The sequence below is a fragment of the Lepus europaeus genome, chromosome 8 (genome assembly GCF_033115175.1).
Source record: "Lepus europaeus isolate LE1 chromosome 8, mLepTim1.pri, whole genome shotgun sequence".
Classification (NCBI taxonomy): Eukaryota; Metazoa; Chordata; class Mammalia; order Lagomorpha; family Leporidae; genus Lepus; species Lepus europaeus.
In genome coordinates this window covers 1,066,965-1,090,272 of record NC_084834.1, presented here as the reverse complement: position 1 = coordinate 1,090,272, position 23,308 = coordinate 1,066,965, and the positions used below count along the sequence as shown (strand labels likewise).

At 46.7% G+C, this 23,308-nt stretch overlaps 1 protein-coding gene across 3 annotated transcripts in view; it reads right to left on the bottom strand.

Moving 5' to 3' along the window:
* Positions 1-23,308, bottom strand: part of FNIP2 (folliculin interacting protein 2) — a 138,766-nt gene that overhangs the window by 45,404 nt on the left and 70,054 nt on the right. For 2 of the 3 annotated variants that reach the window (XM_062199352.1, XM_062199350.1), the window contains exons 3-8: positions 23,165-23,308; positions 20,560-20,660; positions 20,386-20,457; positions 18,280-18,380; positions 16,355-16,426; positions 2,223-2,352 (exon numbers count right to left, since the gene is read on the bottom strand). In XM_062199352.1, the coding sequence (XP_062055336.1) occupies positions 2,223-2,352; positions 16,355-16,426; positions 18,280-18,380; positions 20,386-20,457; positions 20,560-20,660; positions 23,165-23,308 (620 nt within the window). Of the gene's footprint in view, positions 1-2,222; positions 2,353-16,354; positions 16,427-18,053; positions 18,120-18,279; positions 18,381-20,385; positions 20,458-20,559; positions 20,661-23,164 lie in introns of all 3 variants that reach the window. The other variant, XM_062199351.1, reaches the window with a different exon arrangement.

The window sequence follows — 23,308 nt, the reverse complement described above, 5'->3', positions numbered from 1 at the left end:
AAAAAAAAAGTTTCAGAATCAATGACATCACAGCCTATAAAGCAAAAAGGTCCTTCTCCAAGTCCAGAATTATTTGCCACCTTGCATTTACTAGGAGTGACTAATGTCATTTTCGATTGTATTGACTGAAAGCCAGGTTGCTAAAAGTACAAAGTTTGATGACTTAAAGAATTGCTAAAAGTACAAAGTTTGATGACTTAAAGCAAGCCAGAAAAATCTTACGATGATTCAAGGTAACACATGAGCTATTTACTTACATTAAAGTATGGCACAGAAATACTTCTGGAGCTTATGCGCTTATGTTGATATTCATCTGTCATCATCTCTTACATTTTATGAGTGAAATATTTTTAAAGAAAAAGTTCTGCATTTTACTACCTTTTCTTGCTTTTTGAATAAGGGGGCCTGCATTTTCTATTTTGTTCCTTATCTGAAAATTACATAGCCTGGCCGAGTACATTCATGGGCTTTTAGAATGTAAAGATACTTTTAAGCACAAGTGCACAAGAGGTTTATTAATTCCCAATGCCAGGTCTAATTCAAATTAGAGTTTTGAAGAATTCTGGAGGAACAGGCTAGGGAAAGTGCTTCGATTTTGGATTTAAACGTGAAGGGGTAAAAAAAGTACTTGCAGTGGAGAGAAGATACCTACAGGGGAAGAGCTCCAGGCCCATCTCTTCCCATCACAGGAGCCACCGTAAGAGCGAGGGTGCTGGCAGTCCGGACAGCTGCAGGGGCGGTGACCACGTCAGCAGTCCACATCTGTCAGCCAGGCTGGCCAGCATCTCACCCACCACATCCCGTGTCAAGGGGCCAACGAACCACTTGCCTTGCTTTGTCTTCCTGAACCTGCCCAACCACGCTCCGAGGCTGGCAGCAGTACTGTCCTCATATCAGGGAAGGCAACAGCTGGAATCCGGGTTAACTTGTTCTGTCGCACACGTCCAAGTGGCTGAGGTAGGCCTTGTCCTCACACCAGATTCCAATCTCTTAATCTTCCACTTGCAGTCCACCAACCGAGAAGCAGCTCCCGGGTGAGTGACGCAACTCTAACCTGTGCTTCCATCTAGCTCGCCGAGACTGTGAGAACCACGGAAGACAGGAACGCAGTCTGACCCGTGCTTTCCACACGCCCTGACCGACCTCTCACTCCCAGCGTGACCGTTCAGTGCCTTCCTTCCCACGCTCCTCATTGTGAACGTCTTTTCCCTCCTCTGACTCTCAGAGCACTTACTACCTCCCCGTGAGGGCACGTACCACGTGGTATCCTCACACTACCACCTGTGAGTCCATCGCTCTCCTGCCGGTCCACAGCCTTCAGCTGAACCATCCTCACACCCTCACAGATCCCTACACATGGCGATCACTACTCAATGTACTGAAAAGTTGAAGACGGAGAGAAAAAGAGACATACACAGAGACAGAGAGCAATCTTCCACCTGTTGGTTCACAACGCAGCCAGGGCTGGGCCAGAACTCAAGCTTGGTCTCCCACAGCAGTGGCAGGGACCCAACGACTTGAGCCATCATCTGCTGATTCCCAGGGTGCAAATGAACAAGAAGTTGGGTGGAGAGCAGAGGAGCCGCGACTTGAGCCAGCTGTGACCCGACCACCACGTCACACCCCTGCCCTGCCATGTGAGTGTCTGTTAGGAATGCATAAGAATTCCCTCTGAAGTCTTTCAGTAGCAGGAAGCGGAAGCTACTGATGTAGCATCAAACGCATATGCCACACACAACTGAACTTTACAGCTCCAAATCAGATGAAATTCAGGCAGAAAATACCTTGATGCCTTATCATATTCATGTCTGTTAGTCCAACCATTTACGTTTCACAGAGTACGTCATGCACCCTTAACCACAAGCATTTCCACATACCACACAGGTTCATGGTAGCAAGGGAAGAGATATATCCCCCTACCCTTTGTTTCCTAAAAGGGGGCTCCCTGCCAAGGGAAGGGACCCAATTTAGCACACAATTGCAAACAACAATGAATCTAGCTTACACATGGCGCAACTACCCAGATACTCACAGCGCCTCCCAAACCAACAAGAACAATGCAAGCCTTTATTTTTCCCTTAGAACGTCCAACTTGGAAGCTTTCAGGCTAAGCCGAAGCCAATCAACACTGGCTCTTCCCACGGATGGCGAAGGAATACAGCTGGCCTGCCGGTTTCGCTGACTGCCGACAGTGCTCCCCGGGCAGGAGGGGACTAACTCACCTCCGTGGGACGATGCCGTTCTCCAGGCTCGTCGTCTGACTTCGGAGCCAGCGGCGCTGGTAGCTGCTGGAGGAGGACGTGGAGGAGCTTGGAGACGGGAAGGGCGTGATCAGAAGGCTGCTCAGGGAGGCTGCCGGGAAGGAGGTCAGAGAGGCACAAGGTGAGCGCAGGCAGTCCTGATGGGGCTACGAAACGCACAACACCGCTCGCTAGCAGCAGTACTGAATAGCACCGAGATGCACGCCGAAACAGGGTTAAGACGGCAAAGTTTATGTGATGTCTGTGTTAACAGGATTTAAAAAAACAAATAACATGAAAAAAATATACCAAGTAACCTAAAATTTCTGGTTCTACCAGGCAAATCCAGCAGGGGGAGACTATAGTAACTTCCTTTTTAGTAAGATTTCCATAAAGCAAAGAAAGCCTATCAACAGAAAGACAAACAGGGTATAAGGACTGCAGATCTCACCAACTACATCAATTAGCAGGCCCCACATTACAAATGCTAAGTTAACGCAGATTGCCAATGAGAGGGCACACAGAACACAACTGTGTGTATTACCAACTCCCACGATGCTTACTTTCACATATTTCTTTCTCTTGCTTACTTTTTCACTCTGTATCTTGTGGTGAAATTCAGGCCAGTAAGTGTTTTCTCCACACAGCGTCCTGTCTTGCGATGCCCATCTCTAAATATGTGATATCTACCTTCCTTCCCTCCAGTTCCCCTAGTATGTTTGAGAGAGAAACCCCGTCTTAAATGTACTTCCCGCTTGCATTATTAACTTGCCACCAAGCCTTTCTCTGCCTCTCCCTAAAACAAGGAGTCTTCAAAAAGTTCATGGAAATTATCTATTATTAAAGAACTATGCACAGATTCCATAAAGTTTTTGCACCAAAATAAACTTCTGTTTTTGAATCCCTTTTCCCATCAACTTGTTGAAGTGCGTTTGTATTTACACACACATTATACCTGTACGTAGATACTAGATGCCCACATATGGGCTCTCTGGAGGTGTGAGCTGACACCGCCCACCCAGATGTTTCTAACAGGTAGGGAAGGACGGGTCCCTTTGGGATAGACAGAGGGCTTCTTATGAGTCAGAGGTATTTGCTAGACAGCTACTGGTTTGGAGAAATGGGAAGGGAGACAGACTTGTCCCGCCTTGGCTTCCCAAGGGCTGAGGAATTCGACAGCAAGGTGTCACACTTGGTCTAGTGGAAGAGAAAATGGGTCCTGCAGATGACTGCTCAATGTCCTCAATTCACAGGACCAAGGAAACTGACTGCGGCAAACACGGCAAACTGTGCACGTGGCTGTCACTTGATGAGGCAGTTTCTTCCTATCAACTGTTTCATTTATTTACGCTTTTGCAAGCAGGTGTAAATCATTGACACCCTGGCCATCTGCCAGCGATCAGCAGGTAGAGGCTGAACCGTGCCAGGTGTTCCGTGGGCCCACTGGGACAGAACCTGCCCTCCTGAAGCCGCATCTGTGAACACAACAAGCTCCTTTCAGAGCAGGGGGCTATGAGCTCACAGAAAACGTGCAGGCTGGATCCTTGCACCCAGGCCAGCGCCCTGACCAAGGCAGGGGACTCAGCAGCGTTCCCTGAACATACACAACTCACTGCCTAAGGTGTTACCCAGACGAGGCAGGCCTCAGCCTCTGCTCTGCCCTGGCTCCAGTCTCCAGGCTGGTGTCAATCTCCAAAACCAAACTACGTTTCAAGTATCAGTGAGAAGGTGAAAGATTTTAAATGAGGTCGAGGAGAGCTTTGCCTCAAAGTCACACAGATTATAATTTAAAACTTCCCTACTCAAGAAGCAGAGTAACAGAAAGACAGACGGAGGTCATCCACCTGCTTGCTCCCTCCTTAAATGTCTATGATGGCTAGGGTTTGGCAAGACTGAAGCCGGGAGCTGGAAACTCAGTCCGAGTCTCCCAAGAGTGGAAGGCACCCAACTACCTGAGTGACCACGTGCTGGCTCCCAGGATGGCACAGGAGGACAGAACTGGGAGGGGAGCCAGGACTCGAACCAGACACTCCTACACGGGACACAGGCATCCCAAACTACCCCAAACACCCACCTCCATACAGAACTGCTTAATAAAAAAATGCCAATTAGACATTTCTACCCTGTCTCCTCCCTCTCCGTCTCCTACAGGATCCAGAAAACCCTCTTCCAGAATGCAGGCTCCCGATTCAAATTCTAGTTCTACAGCTTGGTAGCTGTGACATGCAGGCACTTTGCTTGTCGGTTTTCTTACCTGTAAAATGGGAACAATAAAGCACAACGTCTTTTCCTGAAGAACCGCAATGTGCTAGCGGGTTTGGAGTGTTCAGTGGACTGAAACCAACACTTAAAAACAGCAGAGTGTACTGTACTGCTCATGCTAACCCATGGAGCTACTGCTCATCATAGTAAAGATGTTTGCCAGTAGTCATAACATAAAACCCATTAGCTTGAGTTGTAGCCAAAAAAGAAAAAGTTGGAAAACACTGATTTATTACAGGAGGTTTAGGGAAGATTAAATAAATCAATATTTGTAAAACACTTAACCTGACGTCCCAAACAATAAATGCTAACTATTCACTCTCTCTTCTTTTTTCTTAAAAAAAATTTATTTAAAATCCAGAAAGAGCAAGAGAGCAAGAGAGCTTCCTTTCACTGGTTCACTTCTCAGATGGCAGCAACAGCCAGGGCAGGGCAGGGCAGGGCAGGGCTGAGGCCAGTAGCTTCACCCAGGACTCCCACGTGTATGGCAGGGGCCGAGCACTTGACCACCTTCTGCTTTTTTCCAGGCCATCAGCAGGAACCTGGGATTGGTAGTGGAGCACCTGGGACACAAACTTGTGCCCGTATAGGCTACCTGCATCACCAGCAGTGGTCGCTGTACCTGCTATGCCACAATGCCAGCCCTTGACATTTTTTGGAAAAGGTGATCCAATAAGACATTTTTGGAGCACTGAAGATTTATTAGTTCTGATTAATTATGGAAAAAACTGTGGGATTTTAATAGATACATAAAAGGTAAAAGAGACCTTTTTTGATAAAAGATTTTTATGGCATATAAATCAAACTTTAAAAAACAGATTTATTTACTTGAAAGGCAGAATTACATAGAGAAAGAGAGAAATAGAGAAAGAGAAAGAGAGAGAAAGAGAGAAAGAGAAAAAGAGAGAGAGAGAAAGAGAAAGAGAGAGAGAGAGAGAGACAGAGAGAGAAAGAGAGAGACAGAGAGAAAGAGAGAGAGAGAGAGACAGAGAGACAGAGAGATCTTCCATCTGCTGGTCCACTGCCCAAATGGCCACAAGAGCCAGGGCTGGGTCAGGCTGAAGGCAGGAGCCTGGAACACTATCCTGGTCTCCCATGTGGGCGACAGGGGCCCATGGACTTGGGCCATCTTTCAATGGCTTCTCAGATGCATTAGCAGGGAGCTGGATCGAAGTGGAGCAGCCAGGACTCTAACTCGCACAGCTACATGGGATGCCAGTGTCGCCAGTGGCGGTTTAACCCCCTGCACCACAATGCCAGCTGCACAAATCAGACATTTTCAGCTAAAATGCTTCCTTAGTGCTATCCAGCTTTTAAGATTTTTATCCAGTAGTATTGTGGTAGAGCACTGTCAATCATATGTCCCAGGAAATAATGCAGTCACAACACTCAAATCCAACAGCGGTGTTAACGTTGGCTGGCGAACTGTGGCCACTTTCATGACAACGGGGGTGGATCCAGTACCTACTTATAGACACTTAGTGCATTTGCATGCCACTCAGCTCGAGGGCTCACAGGCAGTGCCATTTGATGCCAGGCGAGCTAGAGCCCCGGTGAGGCTCCCGCCACCTGGGAGATGTCCACCAACAGAGCCGACTCGCTGCCATGGAGTAGGGCCTGGCACCTCCACGGCACAGCAAAGGGCTTTCATGTCAGTCTATGGACTGGGTCCCGGCCCTCGCTATGCCCCCAGCTGGCTCTGTGACTGGATGACAAAATTCTCCAATTGGTGCCTTACTTATAAAATTTAAGACATTTGGTTAATTTATTTATAGGATCAGTTATTTATAACATTGGTTTTAGAAGTGCCATGCTCCTTAATATTTTTGTATCACTTTTCTTTTTACAATACTATTTTTTTTTTTTTACAGGCAGAGTTAGACAGTGAGAGAGAGAGAGAGAGAAAGATCTTACTTCTGTTGGTTCACCCCCCAAGTGGCCACTATGGCCAGTGCATTGCAGCTGGTGCGCTGCGCCGACCTGAAGCCAGGAGCCAGGTGCTTCCTCCTGGTCTCCCATGTGGGTGCAGGGCCACCTCCACTGCACTCCCAGACCACAGCAGAGAGCTGGACTGGAAGAGGAGCAATCGGGACTAGAACCCAGGGTGCCAGCACCGCAGGCGGAGGATTAGCCTAGTGAGCCATGGCACCAGCCCAATACTATTATTAGAAAAAAAAAAAGTTAATACCTGCAGATTGCAAAGAGTTTTGTCGTTTTATGCATTAAGAAATTTATAATTACCTCAAATCCCATCACCGGGAAATTACTATTAACATTTTACAGCTGTGTAGCTCTCAACTTAAACTGCATTTCCCTTCCCAGCCTCCTGAGTCTTCCCACCTCAAAGAGGAGTCTTCAACCACTGTGCGTTACTCCTGCGCGTCCGGCAATGAGGAGCGAGAACAAGCCCCAGAACCATGACTGCTGATGCTGCTCCTCTTGGCCTTGTCAAGACACATACTCGGCCGGCTCCGTGGCTTAACAGGCTAATCCTCTGCTTTACAGTGCCGGCATACCGGGTTCTAGTCCCGGTCGGGGCGCCGGATTCTATCCCAGTTGCCCCTCTTCCAGGCCAGCTCTCTGCTCTGGCCCGGGAAGGCAGTGGAGGATGGCCCAAGTGCTTGGGCCCTGCACCCGCATGGGAGACCAGGAGAAGCACCTGGCTCCTGGCTTTGGATCAGCGAGCTGCGCCGGCCACAGCGGCCATTGGAGGGTGAACCAACGGCAAAAAGGAAGATCTTTCTCTGTCTCTCACTATCCACTCTGCCTGTCAAAAAAAAAAAAAAAAAAGACACATACTCAACGTTCTCTGAGAACTTTTTGCCATTCTGAGGCTTCACCAGAAACACTACTTGCCCCAGAGTTCAGATTTCTAATGTCCAGAAACTCTTCTATCAAATCTATGCACTGAACAAAGAGTGGGTAGGCAGCCAGAAGAGCCAGGCACCATGCTAGGCACCGGGACCGGGCACTTGGAGGATACAGACGGTCTCTGCTTACATGGGCTCACACTCGGGGAGAGGATTTCCGGCTGTGGGCACCACTACAATAGTAAGTTACTGTGGCGTTCTTTCAGTAACCAGAGCGAAGGCTCACAGGGGTGGCAGAAGTGAATTCTCTGTTCAGCGGTCAGAAAACGCCTCTCTGAAATGTAACACCCAGCAGCCTGACATGCCAACAAGAGCCAACCAAGGGGAGGGCATCCCAGGCTTCCTGTGCGAGAAGAACCGATGACATCCGTAATTTCTAAAAACCTGTGGGTGTTTCTATCCGCATAAATGGATGGGCCTCCTCATTCACATATTCACCGAGCGTCTGCTCTATGCCAGGCACTACGAAAGTGGCTGGGAATGGAACAGAGAGGGTCCGTCTCTGCTCTCAGGGAGCTCCTGTTAGGAGACAGAAGGAACAAAAATCGCCACGGAATTTACAACACAACCACAGACAGTAGTAAGTCACCAGGAACAACCCTGACACTGGGGAAAGCAGAGTGCAAAAGAACGTGTAAGCAGTTACAATTTCTTCATTGGGAAGAATGAGGAGGTTGGCTTCATTACTGTGCTGAAAACTGTGAGGAGACCAGGGCCGGCACTGTGGTGTCGAGGATAAAGCCACTGCCTGCAAAGTCAGCATCAGGTGCCAGCTCAAGTCCCGGCTGCTCCATTTCCAACCCTGCTCCCTGCTAATGCACCTAGGAAAGCAGCAGAAGATGGCCCAAGCGCTTGGGGCCCTGCAACCACATGAGGGACCTGGCTTTGGCCTGGTCCCATCCTGGCTGTTGAGGACATTTTGGGAGTGAACCGGCAGATGGAAGAGCTTGGACTCTCTCTCTCCCCTCTTCCCTTCTGTGTCACTCTGCTTTTTAAATAAATAAATCTCTTTAAAAAAAAAAAAAAAAGTGATCACACCAAACAACCAATACCCTAAGGACTTGGCCAGGAACAGCATGACAGCAAATGTTCAGGGCACGTCCAGGCTTGGGCCTCAAACAGTAGATTTTACACGGAGGCAGCTGGGCAAAGAATGCTGCCAGTCACTCTCCTCTCTTCTGCAGCCACCCAAACATATGCATTTGGAGATATCCATTCAAACAAGGTATGTATCGGTGGGATCACTAATGTATTTCCTCTCCTAGCTCATTGTGCACCACAGTCCCCTCTCTACATTTTAGCTTCTTTCTACCTCTTACACACAAGGGCCTTCCTTTTTTTTTTTTTTTTTTTTTTTTTTTAAAGACAGGCAGAGTGGATAGTGAGAGAGAGAGAGAGACAGAGAGAAAGGTCTTCCTTTTTGCCGCTGGTTCACCCTCCAATGGCCGCTGCAGCCGGCGCACCGCGCTGATCCTAAGGCAGGAGCTAGGTGCTTCTCCCGGTCTCCCATGCGGATGCAGGGCCCAAGGACTTGGGCCATCCTCCACTGCACTCCCGGGCCACAGCAGAGAGCTGGCCTGGAAGAGGGGCAACCGGGATAGAATCCGGCACCCCAACCGGGACTAGAACCCGGTGTGCTGGTGCCGCAAGGTGGAGGATTAGCCTGTTAAGCCACGGCGCCGGCCCTTCCCATTTCTTAAACACAAACCTGCAAAGCCTGCCCAGGTCTGTGCACTGACTGTTCCAATGCCTAAAATGATCTTTGCTCTGATCTTCAATTCATGTAGCCACTCCCTGCTGGCATTCCAGTCCCAGCTGAAATTTCACCTTCTCACAGTGTCTTTCCAAGAACACACCGCAGTTTCAAAATCAGTGCTATGTGCTTGCCTGAACTTCCCTGCTTAGCATCTGTCTCTCCTTTACGGAGCATAAACTCCACGAGATCAGGGGTCGTATCGATGTGATCCCTGGTTTTCCTCATGTCCTAGAAAACTAGGACACCTGAGAAGTTCAGGAAACCCTGCAGAGGGAAACCCAGAGCAATTGTGCAGACGACAATGTCTGTCTCAATCAGTAGCTACAACAGAAATAAAGCACTGGATGGGGCCGGCCCTCTGGCACAGCGGGTAAAGCCGCTGCCTGCAGTGCTTCCAATCCAGCTCTCTGCTTGGCCTGGCAAAGTGGTAGATGGCCTGAGTCCTTGGGCCCCTGCACCCACGAGGGAGACCTGGAAGCAGCTCCAGGCTCCTGGCTTCAGATCAGCACCGCTCCCACTGTTGTGGCCATCTGGGGAGTGAACTAGCGGATAGAAGACCTCTACTCTGTCTCTGCCTCTCTGTAACTCTGCCTTTCAAATAAGTAAATCTTAAAAAAAAAAAAAAAGATAAAGCACTGGTGAAACAAATTCCTAGACAAAATTCAAATTTCTGGTAGCCAGCTAAGCTATATACGTAGTATTCACATTTTCTTTTTTATTCTTTTCTTATACCTTCATTTAAATTTCATGTGTGTGTGTAGGGGGGTGTTCTGGTGGCGCTAAGTGGTGGGACGGCTCTGAACTTCAGCACTTTTCATATCTTTGACATAGAGGGCATTTACTACATCCAGACACAATAATGCTCTCGGCTTAAGCTTTTTCTTATCAGAAACCTGAAAAATACGAGGTACACAGATTCATCTACACACCAGGTGTGAGTTGAACTGAAACCCTCTGTGATACTGGAGAGCTGCTCATAAGCACACACTGGGTATTTTGTAAAGAACCAGAAGAGAGGAGCCTAAGACTCCAAACAGGAAGAAATGTGCTGAAATACCCCATGAAAATGTGCAAGCATTACAAGTTAATCCAAAAAAAGTTCCTTAAAGTTTAGAAGTTATTTTTCTACACAAAACAGTAGCATTTAAAAGATAAACAGAGCTTTAACTTTGACAAGAAAATTTCACTTTCAATAAACCAAACGTGTTCATTTGATCGGCAAACCAAGTTATAGGTAACACTTCTCAGCTCCCAACCCACAAAGTGATTTTAGAACTTTCAAGGACTCTAAGAAGTACCACAGGTAATTTAAGTTTTAATAAAATTCCTATGAAGCCCCTAATGAGGAGACAATGTTTTCACCACCAGGATTTTAAAAGCTGTTCGATTTTAATTTCTCATCTAGGTCACAAGCTCTAGCCCAGCCGTTGTGACCATCCCAGTCTCTGCATTTACATACTAAATTACTTAACCACTCCACGGTCTACTAATGAGGACTTACAAAGGCACACAAAGCTGGCCCTTTGCACACCCATATAAATAAAATTTATTAAGTCTGGCTTCACAGGAATTTTAATTCAAATTACACTGAATTTATCAATTTGCAGAGCTAGATCTCTTATTCTGTTTATTTAGGTCTTTAAAATCAAAGTCTAAAAGAAGTTCTTCCTCATCTTCTCTTGGATTTATTCTTAGATCTATTTCAGTTTTGCTCTCTGCATTACTTTCTGGTTCTCGGTTTTCTATAAAAAGTACAGTAAGAGTGCAAGTTAAGAAAGGAGAACGGTGAGTGAAAGCGTCAACAGACTGTTGAAGAATGTTAAGATAGGGACCCATTCCAGGACAACACCAAAGGCCTCACTCTAAAAATCAGAACAAGAAAATGAAGAGCCTTAGTTCTGCCTATGCTACACAACAAACTTCAGGTTCACGTGAGTATCAGACAAGGTCATGCGAGGCCAGGGCCAAGGTCAAGGCGAATCCTCCAGTGCCGGTTCACCCCCAAATGCCTGAAATACCTGGGGACTGGCCAGGCTGAAGCTAGCAGCCAGGAAATCGTTTGTTCCCCAGGCGCGTGGCAAGAATCAAGTACTCAAGCCGCCATCTGCTGCTGCTCAGCATATTAGCAAAGAGCTGGACCAGAAGCAGAGCAGCTGGGCCTCGAATCAGCACTCTGATATGGACATCAAGTGGGCAGCCCAAGTGGTGCCTTAACCTGCTGTATTACACCCACCCCAACTGCACGTTTTGTTGTTTGAATGTTGACGGCTTTAAAAGATTAAAAAAAAAAAATTATTTGAAAAAGAGAGACAGGGAGAGGTCTTCCATCCACTGATTGCATTCCCCAAATGGCCACAACGGCCAGGACTCAGGCCGATGCTGAAGCCGGGAGGTCATCCAGATCTCCCTATGGGTAGCGGGGGCCAAGTCTTTGGACCATCTTCTGGTGCCTTCCCAGGTGCATAAGTAGGAAGATGGATTGAAAGTGGAGCAGATGGGGCCGAAACCAATGCTATCACATGGAAAGCCAGCACTGCAGGTGGCGGCATAACCCACAGTGCTTTAACACCAGCCCCTGAGTGCTTTTTTTTAAAAAAATATTTGTTTATTTATTTCAAACACAGAGTTACAGAGAGGCAGAGGCAGAGAGAGAGAGAGAGATGTTTTCCATCCACTGGTTCACTCCCCAGATGGCTTCAACAGCTGGAGCTGCACCCATCGGAAGCCAGGAGCTTCTTCTGGGTCTCCCATGTGGATGCTGGAGCCGAAGGACTTGGGCCATCTTCTGCTGCTTTCCCAGGCTGTTGCAGAGAGCTGGATTAGAAGTGGAGCAGCCAGGACTTGAACCAGCACTCATATGGGATGCCAGCACTGGAGGCGGGTGGCAGCTTTACCCACTATGCCATAGCGCCAGCACCCTCTGAATGCTTTTAAACTTCACCCCAACTCCCCTTCCCTTTGCTTCACATGCGGGCTAGCCTATGAGAAAACCCAGGTACTATCTCTTTGGGCTCCAATGCGAATTCAAACTACATGCAGGAACACTCATCCTAGCCTCACTACCATAAAAACTCCTTGCCAGCTGCCTGTCCCTCTTCGCCAGAGCCATCTTCTGATCAGCACAGGAAGCCCACCCTGCTCATCAGAAGAGCCTCATCATGTGATGTAATCAGCCTTTGCATGTCCTTGTGGCACATGCACAACACATGGCATCATTAGTCTTGACATCCAAATCAAACTCGCAGTGAAGGTCCATCCTACAGTCAGAGTGGCAAAAACACATGTCTTCTGCCAACATTACAATGAGGTATACATTCTTATCCTGGAGGTTCATTAAAAAAAGTTTACGTTAAAATTTTCAAAAGTAAATATTAGACGTTTTCCTCATACTGACCTGTTTATTCTACCACTTTTAAGAACAGAGGAGGGGCCAGCGTTGTGGTGTAGTGGGTTAAGCTACCACCTGCAGTGCCAGCATCACATATGGGCTTTGGTTCAACTCCCAGCTGCTCAACTTCTGATCCAGCTCCCTACTAACGTGTCTGAGAAAGTAGCAGAAGACGGCCCAAGTGCTTGGGCCCCTGCACGCATGTGAGAGACCCAGATGAAGCTCCTGGCTCCTGGCTTCAGCCTGGCCCAGCCGTGGCTGTTGCGGCCATTTGGGGAATATGCCAGCAGATAGAAGCGCACGCTCTCTAACTCTTCCTTTCAAATAAACAAATCTCTTGGAAAAAAAAAAAAAAAAGAAAAGAAAGAAATACAGTTGCAGAGAGAATAGGAACGTTATTTTTCTTGCCAATGCTTTGGACATTTAAAAATGTATTTATCTGAGAGGCAGTGAGAGAGAATGAGACAGAGATTTCCCATCTTCCGGTTCATTTCCCAAACGCCTGCAATAGCTGGGAGCGGGCCAGGCCAATGCCACGAACAAGGAACTCTATCTGGGCCTCCCATTTGTGTAGCAGGAACTCAACTAGTTAAGCCATCACCTGCTCCCTGCCAGGGTGTGCATTACAGGAAGCTGGAAATGAGAGGAGCCAGGACTTGAACCCCAACATTGTGAAATGGGATGCAGGCATCCCAAATGCATCGCAACCACTAACCCAACGCCTGTCCCAGTTAGAACATCCAGCCTAAAGCTGGAGGAAGCCCAGATGAGAAGGCCTGATGACGTTGATGTCCATCGCTGTGCTCTGAAGCTTACTCTACTCTCATGCACCCAAGACTCCCCAGATTTTGGCTTCTGCTCCAGCCCGGCCCCCCCCATCCAGGTCCCTGCCCTCATCCTCCACTCATTTCTCAAGTGAGACACCGGACAGTCATCCTCGGCTGCTTCTGCTTTGTGGTAACTGGAGTCCCATCAGTCACCATGCCCTGCCAGTACTGCTTCCCGGTATGCCCGAGCCCATCCCTCGTCTCTCCTGATGCCCGACTTTAAAATTTCTAATGGCAACCACCAAAACAACCTCTTACATTTTAAAAATCTTTGATCCATATATCCTCAGACACATTCAAAATACGCAGAAGAGAATACAAGGAGAACACAATTCCCCTGCACGCCTGTCCCAACCCGTGCCCCGCCTCCCACCTGAGACAGTCCCTGACCGGAGAAATGGCAGATTCTGGGACTGGGGTGGGAAGTGCCCCAGCTGACTCTGGAGCACCCTGTGATGCCAAATGAATGGAGACGCCCAAAATGCCCCGCGACCTCCTGCTGTCATACATGCGGGGACGTGGGAGGAGCACAGGAGCCCCAGCAATCTCAGCAAGGAAGCACAATGTCTTGAATTCCGGGGTCGGCACCGTGGCTCACTTGGCTAATCCTCCGCCTGCGGCGCCAGCATCCTATATGGGTGCCAGTTCTAGTCCCGGCTGCTCCTCTTCCAGTCCAGCTCTCTGCTGCGGCCCAGGAAGGCTGTGGAGGATGGCCCAAGTGCTTGAGCCCCTGCACCCACATGGGAGACCAGGAGGAAGCACCTGGCTCCTGGCTTTGGATCGGCGCAGTGCCGGCTGTGGAGGCCATTTGGGGGGTGAACCAATGGAAGGAAGACCTTTCTCTGTCTCTCTCTCACTGTCTATAACTCTGTCAAATAAAAAAATAATAATAGTGTAAAAAAATGTCTTGAATTCCTCTCATGGGCTGGGAGAAGCCATTCAGATCTGGCTACTAAAGACTTTTAATTCAAACTTGCCCCTCAATGTTTCTGCTTCTCATGGGGCAAGGGAAAATAGTCTTAAAGGCGATTTAGCATCTGACTATCAAAAAAGGGAGATCAGATTTAGGGGAAGGTGTTGTGGCGCAGTGGGTTAAGCCACTGCTTGGGACAGTGACGTCTACATCCCATATCAGAGTGCTGGTTCTAGCCCTGGTTCCTCCATGCTTCTGATCCAGCTTCCTGGGAATGCACCTGGGAGACAGCAGATGATAGCTCAAGTACTGGGGTCCCTGCCACCCATACAGGAGGCCCAGTTGGAGCTCCTGACCCTTGGCTTTTGCATGCATTTGTAGAGAGAACCAGCAGATGAAGACCAGTCTCTTTCTCTCTTCCACTAAGTCACTTTGCTTTTCAAACAAATACATAAATCCTTTTTCACAAAAAAAAGCGAGATTCAATCTACACAATGTGAATCACTTCTATGAATTACATTATAAACTGGAAAGTTACCTAGGAGAATCCAAGCTTCCTAACAATGTCTCTGTTAGATTCAGCTTCTTCCAACTCCCTAAGGCTTTCTTGGAACACTGAGAGGCATCCACAAGTAGATAAAGTGAAGCTACAGAGGGACAGGAAGCTCTGGCGTTGGTGCTCAGTACAGGTCCCCGTGGAAGGTGAAAAGCTCTCACCACACCAAGCCGAACACAGTAAGATCTGTCAGACATTACAACAGCAATTCTGACTGGCCGTGATCTTGGTCCTGGGTTTCATGGGAAGACCCACAACTTCTTTCCTGGAAATTCAACCTTAACAAAACCATGGCTCTGCCAGTCCTGCCAGGGTGGAGGGCTGAGCCTTGGGACACCAGATTCTTCAACACACACTCATAGTTGATGGATGAAACTCAAGGTTCAGTTGGTAGAGCCCCAGAAGAGATGAGAACCTCCTGAGCACCATAATAGAACAGTCCACATGAGCACTTTCATATGTTGCCCTTGGCCTTCTAAGATTTTCTGTTTGTACAAAAGGGGCTATAAGTGGAAATTATACAGGTCTAATCAAGCAGAGTTACATTTCCGACCAGAACTCTCCAGCCTAAGTTTACAGAAGAAATTATAAACGCCAAAAAGGATCCATTGTCAGCGTAAACATTACATGTCTCTCCCTCTCTCTCTCTCCCTCTCTCTCTCTCTCTCTCTCTCACACACACACACACACACACGGAAATTCAAAAATAAATTGCATCTCACATCATAATTTAGGAGCGGGGTTGGACAGAGTGAGGTGAAAGACTTGGACACTACACAGAAGGAACACAAGAACCTTGAGAAGGCCAGGAAGACAGACAGACACCTGAGGCCTGCACCCAGTCTCAACCCTGGCTGGAGGCCAGCCTACTTGGTGAAGGTGCACAGACCATGGGAGAACCCAGCAGGACGCCCCAGCCTCAGAGAAGACACAGGGTGCCCACAGAGTATGCACTCAGCAGGCATAGCCACAAACACCCCCGAGTCTTTGACTTCCTCGTCATCCATTCATCACCCCTCTCTTACAACACAGAATCTACATCAGATCTTTTCCACAACTCAGCTATCAAAAACAGAGTCGTGGACAAAAGCAGAAAAACAAGAAACTTTAAAAGCAGTATTAGGAAGTTTAGGGCTTGAAGTGTGGAGGGAAGGGAACTCGAGATACAATTTGCACTGCACGTCTCTAAGGCACAGAGAGGGTGTCCAGGCCGGCAAGCAGACCCTCCCACTGAGGGTCCGTAGACCGACCCCAACACGTGCTCTCCTTCCTCTGGCCCTGTACTCAGTCGTCAGCGAATTTCCAGTACACCTGGTTGGGGCAGCTTCCCTCTGGAAACGCTCGTGAGTTCAGACGTTAGACAGAGCTAGTTTAGGTTGAGCAATCTGACAGATGCCATACATCAGTCTCAGGTCTTCGGGCATGTGAGAGTATCTTAGGGTATGAAGAAAGACGACGAGTTGAGTTCTCCTTTCCCAACATCTATGCCACCGTGGGCAGTCCGCTGTGTTAGTTAAAGCTAATAAAACAAAGTACAGATACCTGATCGAGCAATGCCACTGTCCCTGTCTTCATTCTGCCCTCGGCTCGGCATATCGACAGGTGTGCTGTGAGCTGAGAGAAAGGTATGAGAATCTATGTTATTGAGGTCTCCAAAGACAACAAGCTTTTAAAAACAAGTGAATTTTATAGGTCAAAATAGGCTACTGCTACTGATGACCAGGTGTAGGGATTCACTAGGAAGCAAAATTAAATTCATAAGAAGATGAGAAAATGGAACCAATAAACTATGTATCTTTGTCCTATTGGAGCATATGACGATTCCTCGGGATAGCCAACTGTTAAAAAAAAATTATTTTGAATTCAAAACGAATCTTAATGGAGAATGGGATTGGCAAGGGGAAGAGGGAGGAGGTGGAGATGTGGGACTGTAGGTGGGAGGGATGGTATGGTGGGAAGAATAACTATATACCTAAAGTTGTACCAATGAAATGTGTATTCCTTAAAAAATAACCACTTAAGTTACTTTGAAGAATGAACTATTCCTGCAGTTAATATAATCAACATACATTCTCAGTCAGATATTCCCGCTCATTCCCTTCACTGCTAGTATTATTTATTTACCATCATAACTTCAAAATGCTCCATAGTCACTTTCAGTAGTAACTGTAAACAACTTAGGGAAGAGAAATACTTGAAAACCATTTCATAAATTCAGAATGTTTCTGCTTATATCCCACTCTTGGCAGACAGAACACACTTCATTTTCAAATATTTCTTCCTCCACTTCTTTCCCCTAAACACTCATACACAGTATATTGTACAGTGACTTAGGAAAACTTGTGTCCCGGGATGAATTTTTGGAAAATAAAGCATTGCAGACTTCTAGGAGTGCATGTCGGTGATCTAAGCTGTGAAGGTAGACGAGACGCTACTGTTAAGTTGTATTAGGTACACAAAGGCTAGTGTCCTGCCCGATTAATACACTTGCCGGCTACTTCTTGTAGCATGCTTATTTTCACAATTTTAAAGAGTATATAAACATGCTATCTTCACTCTCAGTCAGTTTCACTAGGGTATCATTTAACAATTGAACTTGGTCTTTTTCAGCCTACAAAGAAGAACGGAGTAAAAAGTACCATCTCACAAACACCCTTCCAAGTTAGTAATGACGGTTCCCGACACATGTTAGTCATGCCAAGACTACAACATTCGACAGCCTTAGTTAGCCAAGTTGGTTAAATCTCAGAATCCACCCCAAGATGCCAAGATGACCCACACCTGTAAAGAACCTAGAAATTGCATTTCAGTCACTAAAATACAAGAGAGACAGAGCCAGCGCAAGAGCATCATCTTCCATGCTTTCCTTACAGTGACTTTTAAACTCCGTGCAGGTTAAGGATGCAGGTGAGCAAACATTAAAAATACCACGACAAAGTGAATCAGTCCAGAGCCGCAAAAAGAGGTCCAGGAAAATCAGAAAGAAATAATCCTCTTAGAAACACTAAGGGCTCGTTTCGGATTAAAGTCAGCTGACACTGGGGTATTAACGGAGACATTTATAATACCGGTTTGCAGATGGAATTTCAGAACACCATGCATTTGGCTACATTCAAAACCAATCTCTTATCACAAGAGCCCCTTGGGTTTCTAGAGAGGTACAAATGGGATTTTTCCCAAGAACCTGCACAGGATTGATTAACGTGTGAGAGTCACGTTGCACTCGGCATTCCACACAAACCTGCAAAGAAAGAAGCACTCCGGGTGAGCCGGAGAGGTCCTCCTTCAGCCACCCCTTGCAGCAGACCTAGAGGCAAAACACACAAGACGGCACAGCACACACACACACAATAAACACAGGTTAAATACAGTGCAAAAAAATTAGAACAACACAACAAACTACAATAAAGCAAGACACACCCACATAGTACTACTCAGAAAGAAAGAACTGGTTTTCCCCCCTTTACCTAGGTTACTTGCATTGCGACAAGGACCCACACTATTCTGATTTGTGTTCAGTTTTCCCAAATTAGGATCTTGGTTGATGTATTCGAAGCTGTCTTGCAAGCTAAATCCAGAGACGGAGAGGGAGAGAAAAAGGAGGGAGAAAAAAGAGAGGCAAATAAAGCTGTTTTCTATTAACTTCCACATGTAGACAACAACTGATCAGTCACACTCAATATATTTCTTTATGAATAAATCAAGTCGCACATCTACCAAAGGGAATTGAATTGGCAACTAGAGGGGAATTTGCTTAAGGCAAATGAAAGCTTTTTGGAAGTAGCCCAGTCCACACAACTGAACAACTGCACCCCTCCCACTGCCACATTACAGAAGCAGACGCCGAACTCCAAAGTGCGCTTCAGCGGCTGGCACCCAGGAGGCTGCTCTGCATTCCTAAGTTTTGCTTTAGCAACTGACACCCAAGACGTTGCGACTCATTTTGAAGGTTTTACATAAAACCCTTCGAATGAAATTAATTTTAACTCTTAGTTAACATTTATGAATAATTCAGCAAGATTTTTTCAGGGGGAAGAGAGAACAGAATTTTTGATTCCTATAGGAGGTGGAGTTCACAACTTGTATAAACTTAGAATTGTTCATACCAAATATGAGGGAGGCAACTTTTATAATCTATTATATTTTTTTAACAAGAATATAAGCACTGGGGCCAGTGCCATGGTGTAGCGGGTAAAGCCGCCGCCTGCAGTGCCAGCATCCCATATGGGTGCCAGTTTGAGTCCCAGCTGCTCCACTTCCGTTCCAGCTCTCTGCTATGGCCTGGGAAAGCAGTAGTAGACAGCACAAGTCTTTGGGCCCCTGCACCCATGTGGGAGACCCAGAAGGAGCTCCTGGCTTCAGATCAGCCCAGCTCTAGCCATTGTAGCCATTTGGGGAGTGAACCAGCAGATGGAAAATCTCTCTCAATCTCCCACCCCACCCCACCCCGCCGTCTCTGCTTCTCTGTAACTTTGCCTTTCAAATAATTAAATTTTTAAAAGAAATGAAAAGAAGCATCAAAACATTGAGGATAACACAGCAGAATAAAACCAAAATGACTTTCACTCATTATAGTTAGTGCAATAAATATTCAGGTAAGCCCAAGGATCTGAAAAACAAATGTCTCACAAGAAACAAACACCAATCCTCATATTAGTTTGAGTCATGGCAATCCAATGTCAAAGGCTCAAATCATTTTGTTGAAGAGTAAGCAAAGATGTACTCTCTGGTATTTAGATATACAGAAGAAAATATTTTTAATTCCCTGGCATTATAAAAGAATAAGAGCATTCATTTGACCACTAAGAGCATCCCTAAATTTACAACAAGCTTTTCTTTCAAATCTATGAGATAACAAATACTTCGTTGCTTTATTTAAAAAGTGTATGAAATATCTCTACCTGAAAGTTCAAAACACATGAACAAATGTGCCCAAATCAGACTTTCAGTTAGATATTTCAGTATCCTTGGTCTATGCAGGATAAAACTAGAGAGGGGAAATCAAGAATGAAAATAAAGAATATTCCATGGGCATAATACCAGGTATTACAAAGGATAAAGTGAGCACTCAGAATAGACAGCAAGCACAGGCAACTGACCCTGCCATGCAGGGGCTACCAGCCTATATGTCAATCCTCCAGAAATGAATGGAGGAGACTTTTTTCCTTTTCTTTTCACAAAGATCTACTTACTTATTTGAAAGGCAGAGCGACAGAGAGGGACACGGGAAGACAAGACACACACACAGAGACCTTCCATCCCCTGGCCCACTCCCCCAGTGGCCACAGGTACTTGGGCCACCAGCGTCCACTTCCATCACCAGAAAGCTGGATCAGAAGCAGAGCAGCCAGGACTCGGACGCCAGCATTGCTGGCATCGCTGACTTAGTGCTGGCTCCTAACTTAGTGAAGGACCTTTCCCCATGCACTGTTCATAGGACAACGGCCACCTTTACGACGTTTCATGAACTTGGATTCGTCCTGTTCCTCATTTCAGAACGCCTCACGGCCCTCCCAGAACTACGCTGACCGTGGTGAGGATAAAGAGGGGGCAGTGCCAAACCCCACACTCACTTATTCGTGCTCCCACAGAGGCTGCCCATCCTGGCGGAGAAGACTTTACTGATCATCAGTTGTGGAGGAGAACTGAGGAGGGGGAACAAGAGGGGAGGAACGCGTTTTTGAATTACGGGGTCAGTGCCATCATTCCACTTCTCACGTCGGGTATGGAAGGACACGCAAACTCACCGTATGTAGTGTATCTTTAAGGTGGATCCTTTGTAACTCATTGCCACAGAGCCAAACATCATTTCCCCCAGCATGTTGACATCTGAAGCCGGTCTTGTGTACTGCACGGCAGAAACCAGGATCAAAGTCAGCGCGAGGGACAACACGATGCGCGTTGCAGCAGAAAACAATTCTGATTCATCCCTGGCTCCCTCTTCGGCGTAGGGACCAATCACAACTATTTCTCAAAGCTGCAGTTGGTCACCTTACAATCCAGAATGGTGATTGCCTGCATTTTTCCCCAAAATGACTAGCAATGATCATGGTCCCTGTTTTATACACAGTACTTCTATTCAGGATCCATTTTTAATGTTAAGAGAAAAAAGGAGTACCATTATCTCCATTTGTAAACCCTAAATAAATTATATTAGGAAAGAAACAGGTGAGTCCTCTCCACCTCCTAAAAAGAAATCTGGTTTGGTATCTTTCAACCAAGTCATTAACAGTGTTGCTCAAAAATGCCAACTGGTGCAGGCAAAGTTTTTACAGAGTCCAGAAGATAACAGATGGTCGGCTAGCTCTCAAGTTCCACAAAATATTTCAGAAGTCCCTGACTCCTGCAACTTCTAACCAGCCTTCCTCATCCCAAAGGGTGCACGCCCCTGGGCTGCCTCCACCTTCTCTCCCTCTCATAGCGTTCACCTACTGTACCCCGACGCTCTGTCTATTCCAATTGCTCTCCAATGACCGACTTCTGTCAAATCCAATACACACTCCGTTTTCCTTTATCAAACTTCCCCACCCATTTCAAGCTGCTAGCTAAACTACTCTTGTTTTTTTGAATCCCTTCTTTCTCACCCAATTCCTTCAACACGGCTGTTCCTTGGAGGGTATTCCCACTCACTGCCTGCATTTTGACCCTTTCTTCACACTGATTACTAGGCACAGCCCCAACATCTTCACCTGAAGGCCCAGACCTCTCCTTGAACTCTCGATTCCTATATCCCAACGCATTCATTCACGAAGCAAATGAATGGTAAGGTTAGGGGAACAGCATACATAGGCATGTCCAGCAAACCGGCATGGCATCCTGACCAAAACAAAGCAATCATCTACCAGCCAGTCTTGGTCATATGCTTTCTACTCAGAGAAAAACGTGGGAGTCATCCTTAACGTTCTTCTCCATCTTTATTATTTTTTAAACTCCAAAGATGGGCAGAAGTATACATGCACAGAGTACACATATACTGATACACACATGATATACACATGAGAATACTTCAAAAAGTTCACAGGAAACAGAATTAAAAGATAAGTTGGGGCCGTTGCTGTGGCATAGAGGGTAAAGCTGCCACCTGCAGTGCCAGCATCCCATTTGGGCGCCGGTTCTAGTCTCGGCTGCTCCTCTTCCGATCCAGCCCTCTGCTATGGTATGGGAAAGCAAAAGATGGCTCAAGTCCTTGGGCCCCTGCACCCACATGCCACATGGGAGACCCGGAAGAAGCTCCTGGCTTCTGGCTTTGGATTGGCACAGCTCCAGCCATTGGGGCCAATTGGGGGAGTGAACAGTGGATGGAAGACCTTCTCTCTCTGCCTCTCCTTTCCTCTGTGTAGCTCTTCCAAGTAAATATTTTTTTTAAAAAGTTGATTCAGTCGCAAAAAAAAAAATTAAATACATGCATTTGAGTGCTGTTTTGAAAATTCATGAAAAATGCAAATTATGAAAAAAATTTACATGGATTTCAAAATCTTTTTGCAAAGTAAATTTATCTTTTCATTCTAATTCTTCTATTGTTTTCAATTTTTCTTGTGCACACCTAGTTAGATGTGGTTGCAGAAGAGGAGAGACATACATCTGTCCTCCTTGTTCAACTAGGCTCACATTAACTTCTTCCCACTACATTCATAGAGAAACCCACTGGGTTTCACATTCTGTATACATGACTTCCATCCACCTCCTCCATTTTATAATCTGCTTTTCTTGGGGTACAAGACCCATGTGCCAACTGTGACTCTCAACTAGCTGAAAATTTTAATCCATATTTTTTAAAAAATTAATTTATCTTAGAGCTAATTTTCATCTACTGACCCACTCTCCAAACACTCCCAACTGCCAAGGGTTGAAGCCAGGAGTCAGGAACTCAACCCAGGTCTCCCACGTGGGTGGCAGGAACCCAGTCACTTCAGGCATCACCACAGCTCCCCAGTGGGTCTCCATTAGTAGGAAGCTGGAGTCAGGAGGCAGAGCCAGGCACACCACTGTGAGGTGCAGCCACCTTTAACCACTGGGCTTATCCTTTTGTTTTTTAACTGCAAACTGCAAACAGAATTACGTCTTTATCATCCTGGACTGGACAACAAAGGAAACAGAACGAGAGGATTTGCCTCATTGGCAGCATTTCTTCCTCATTCCATACGTATTCTACTTTATCAGCTGTGTTTCAATGCAGGAAGATAAAAGGCAAAGTGTGGAAAGTGCACTGGCACGCAGCATTCAAGAGTGCTCTGCAGAATGCTGGCTCCCAGAATCCTGAAGTAGCCCCTCCAGCAGGCATATTCCCTGGGGAAGCACTACAGGACAGCCCCTCAGCTCCCGCGGGTATTCCCGTGGAAGGCGAGGTTTTACCTGATACTTTGGAAGCTGCTCCTTGGCGTGTGGTAAAGATCCCCCGGAGGAGCCATGGGAAGAGACGCTGCCGCTGCTGCTGCTGACACTGCCGCTGCCCTGACAGCACCTGGCTGACATTTTCACAGGGCCATCCTCCGTTTT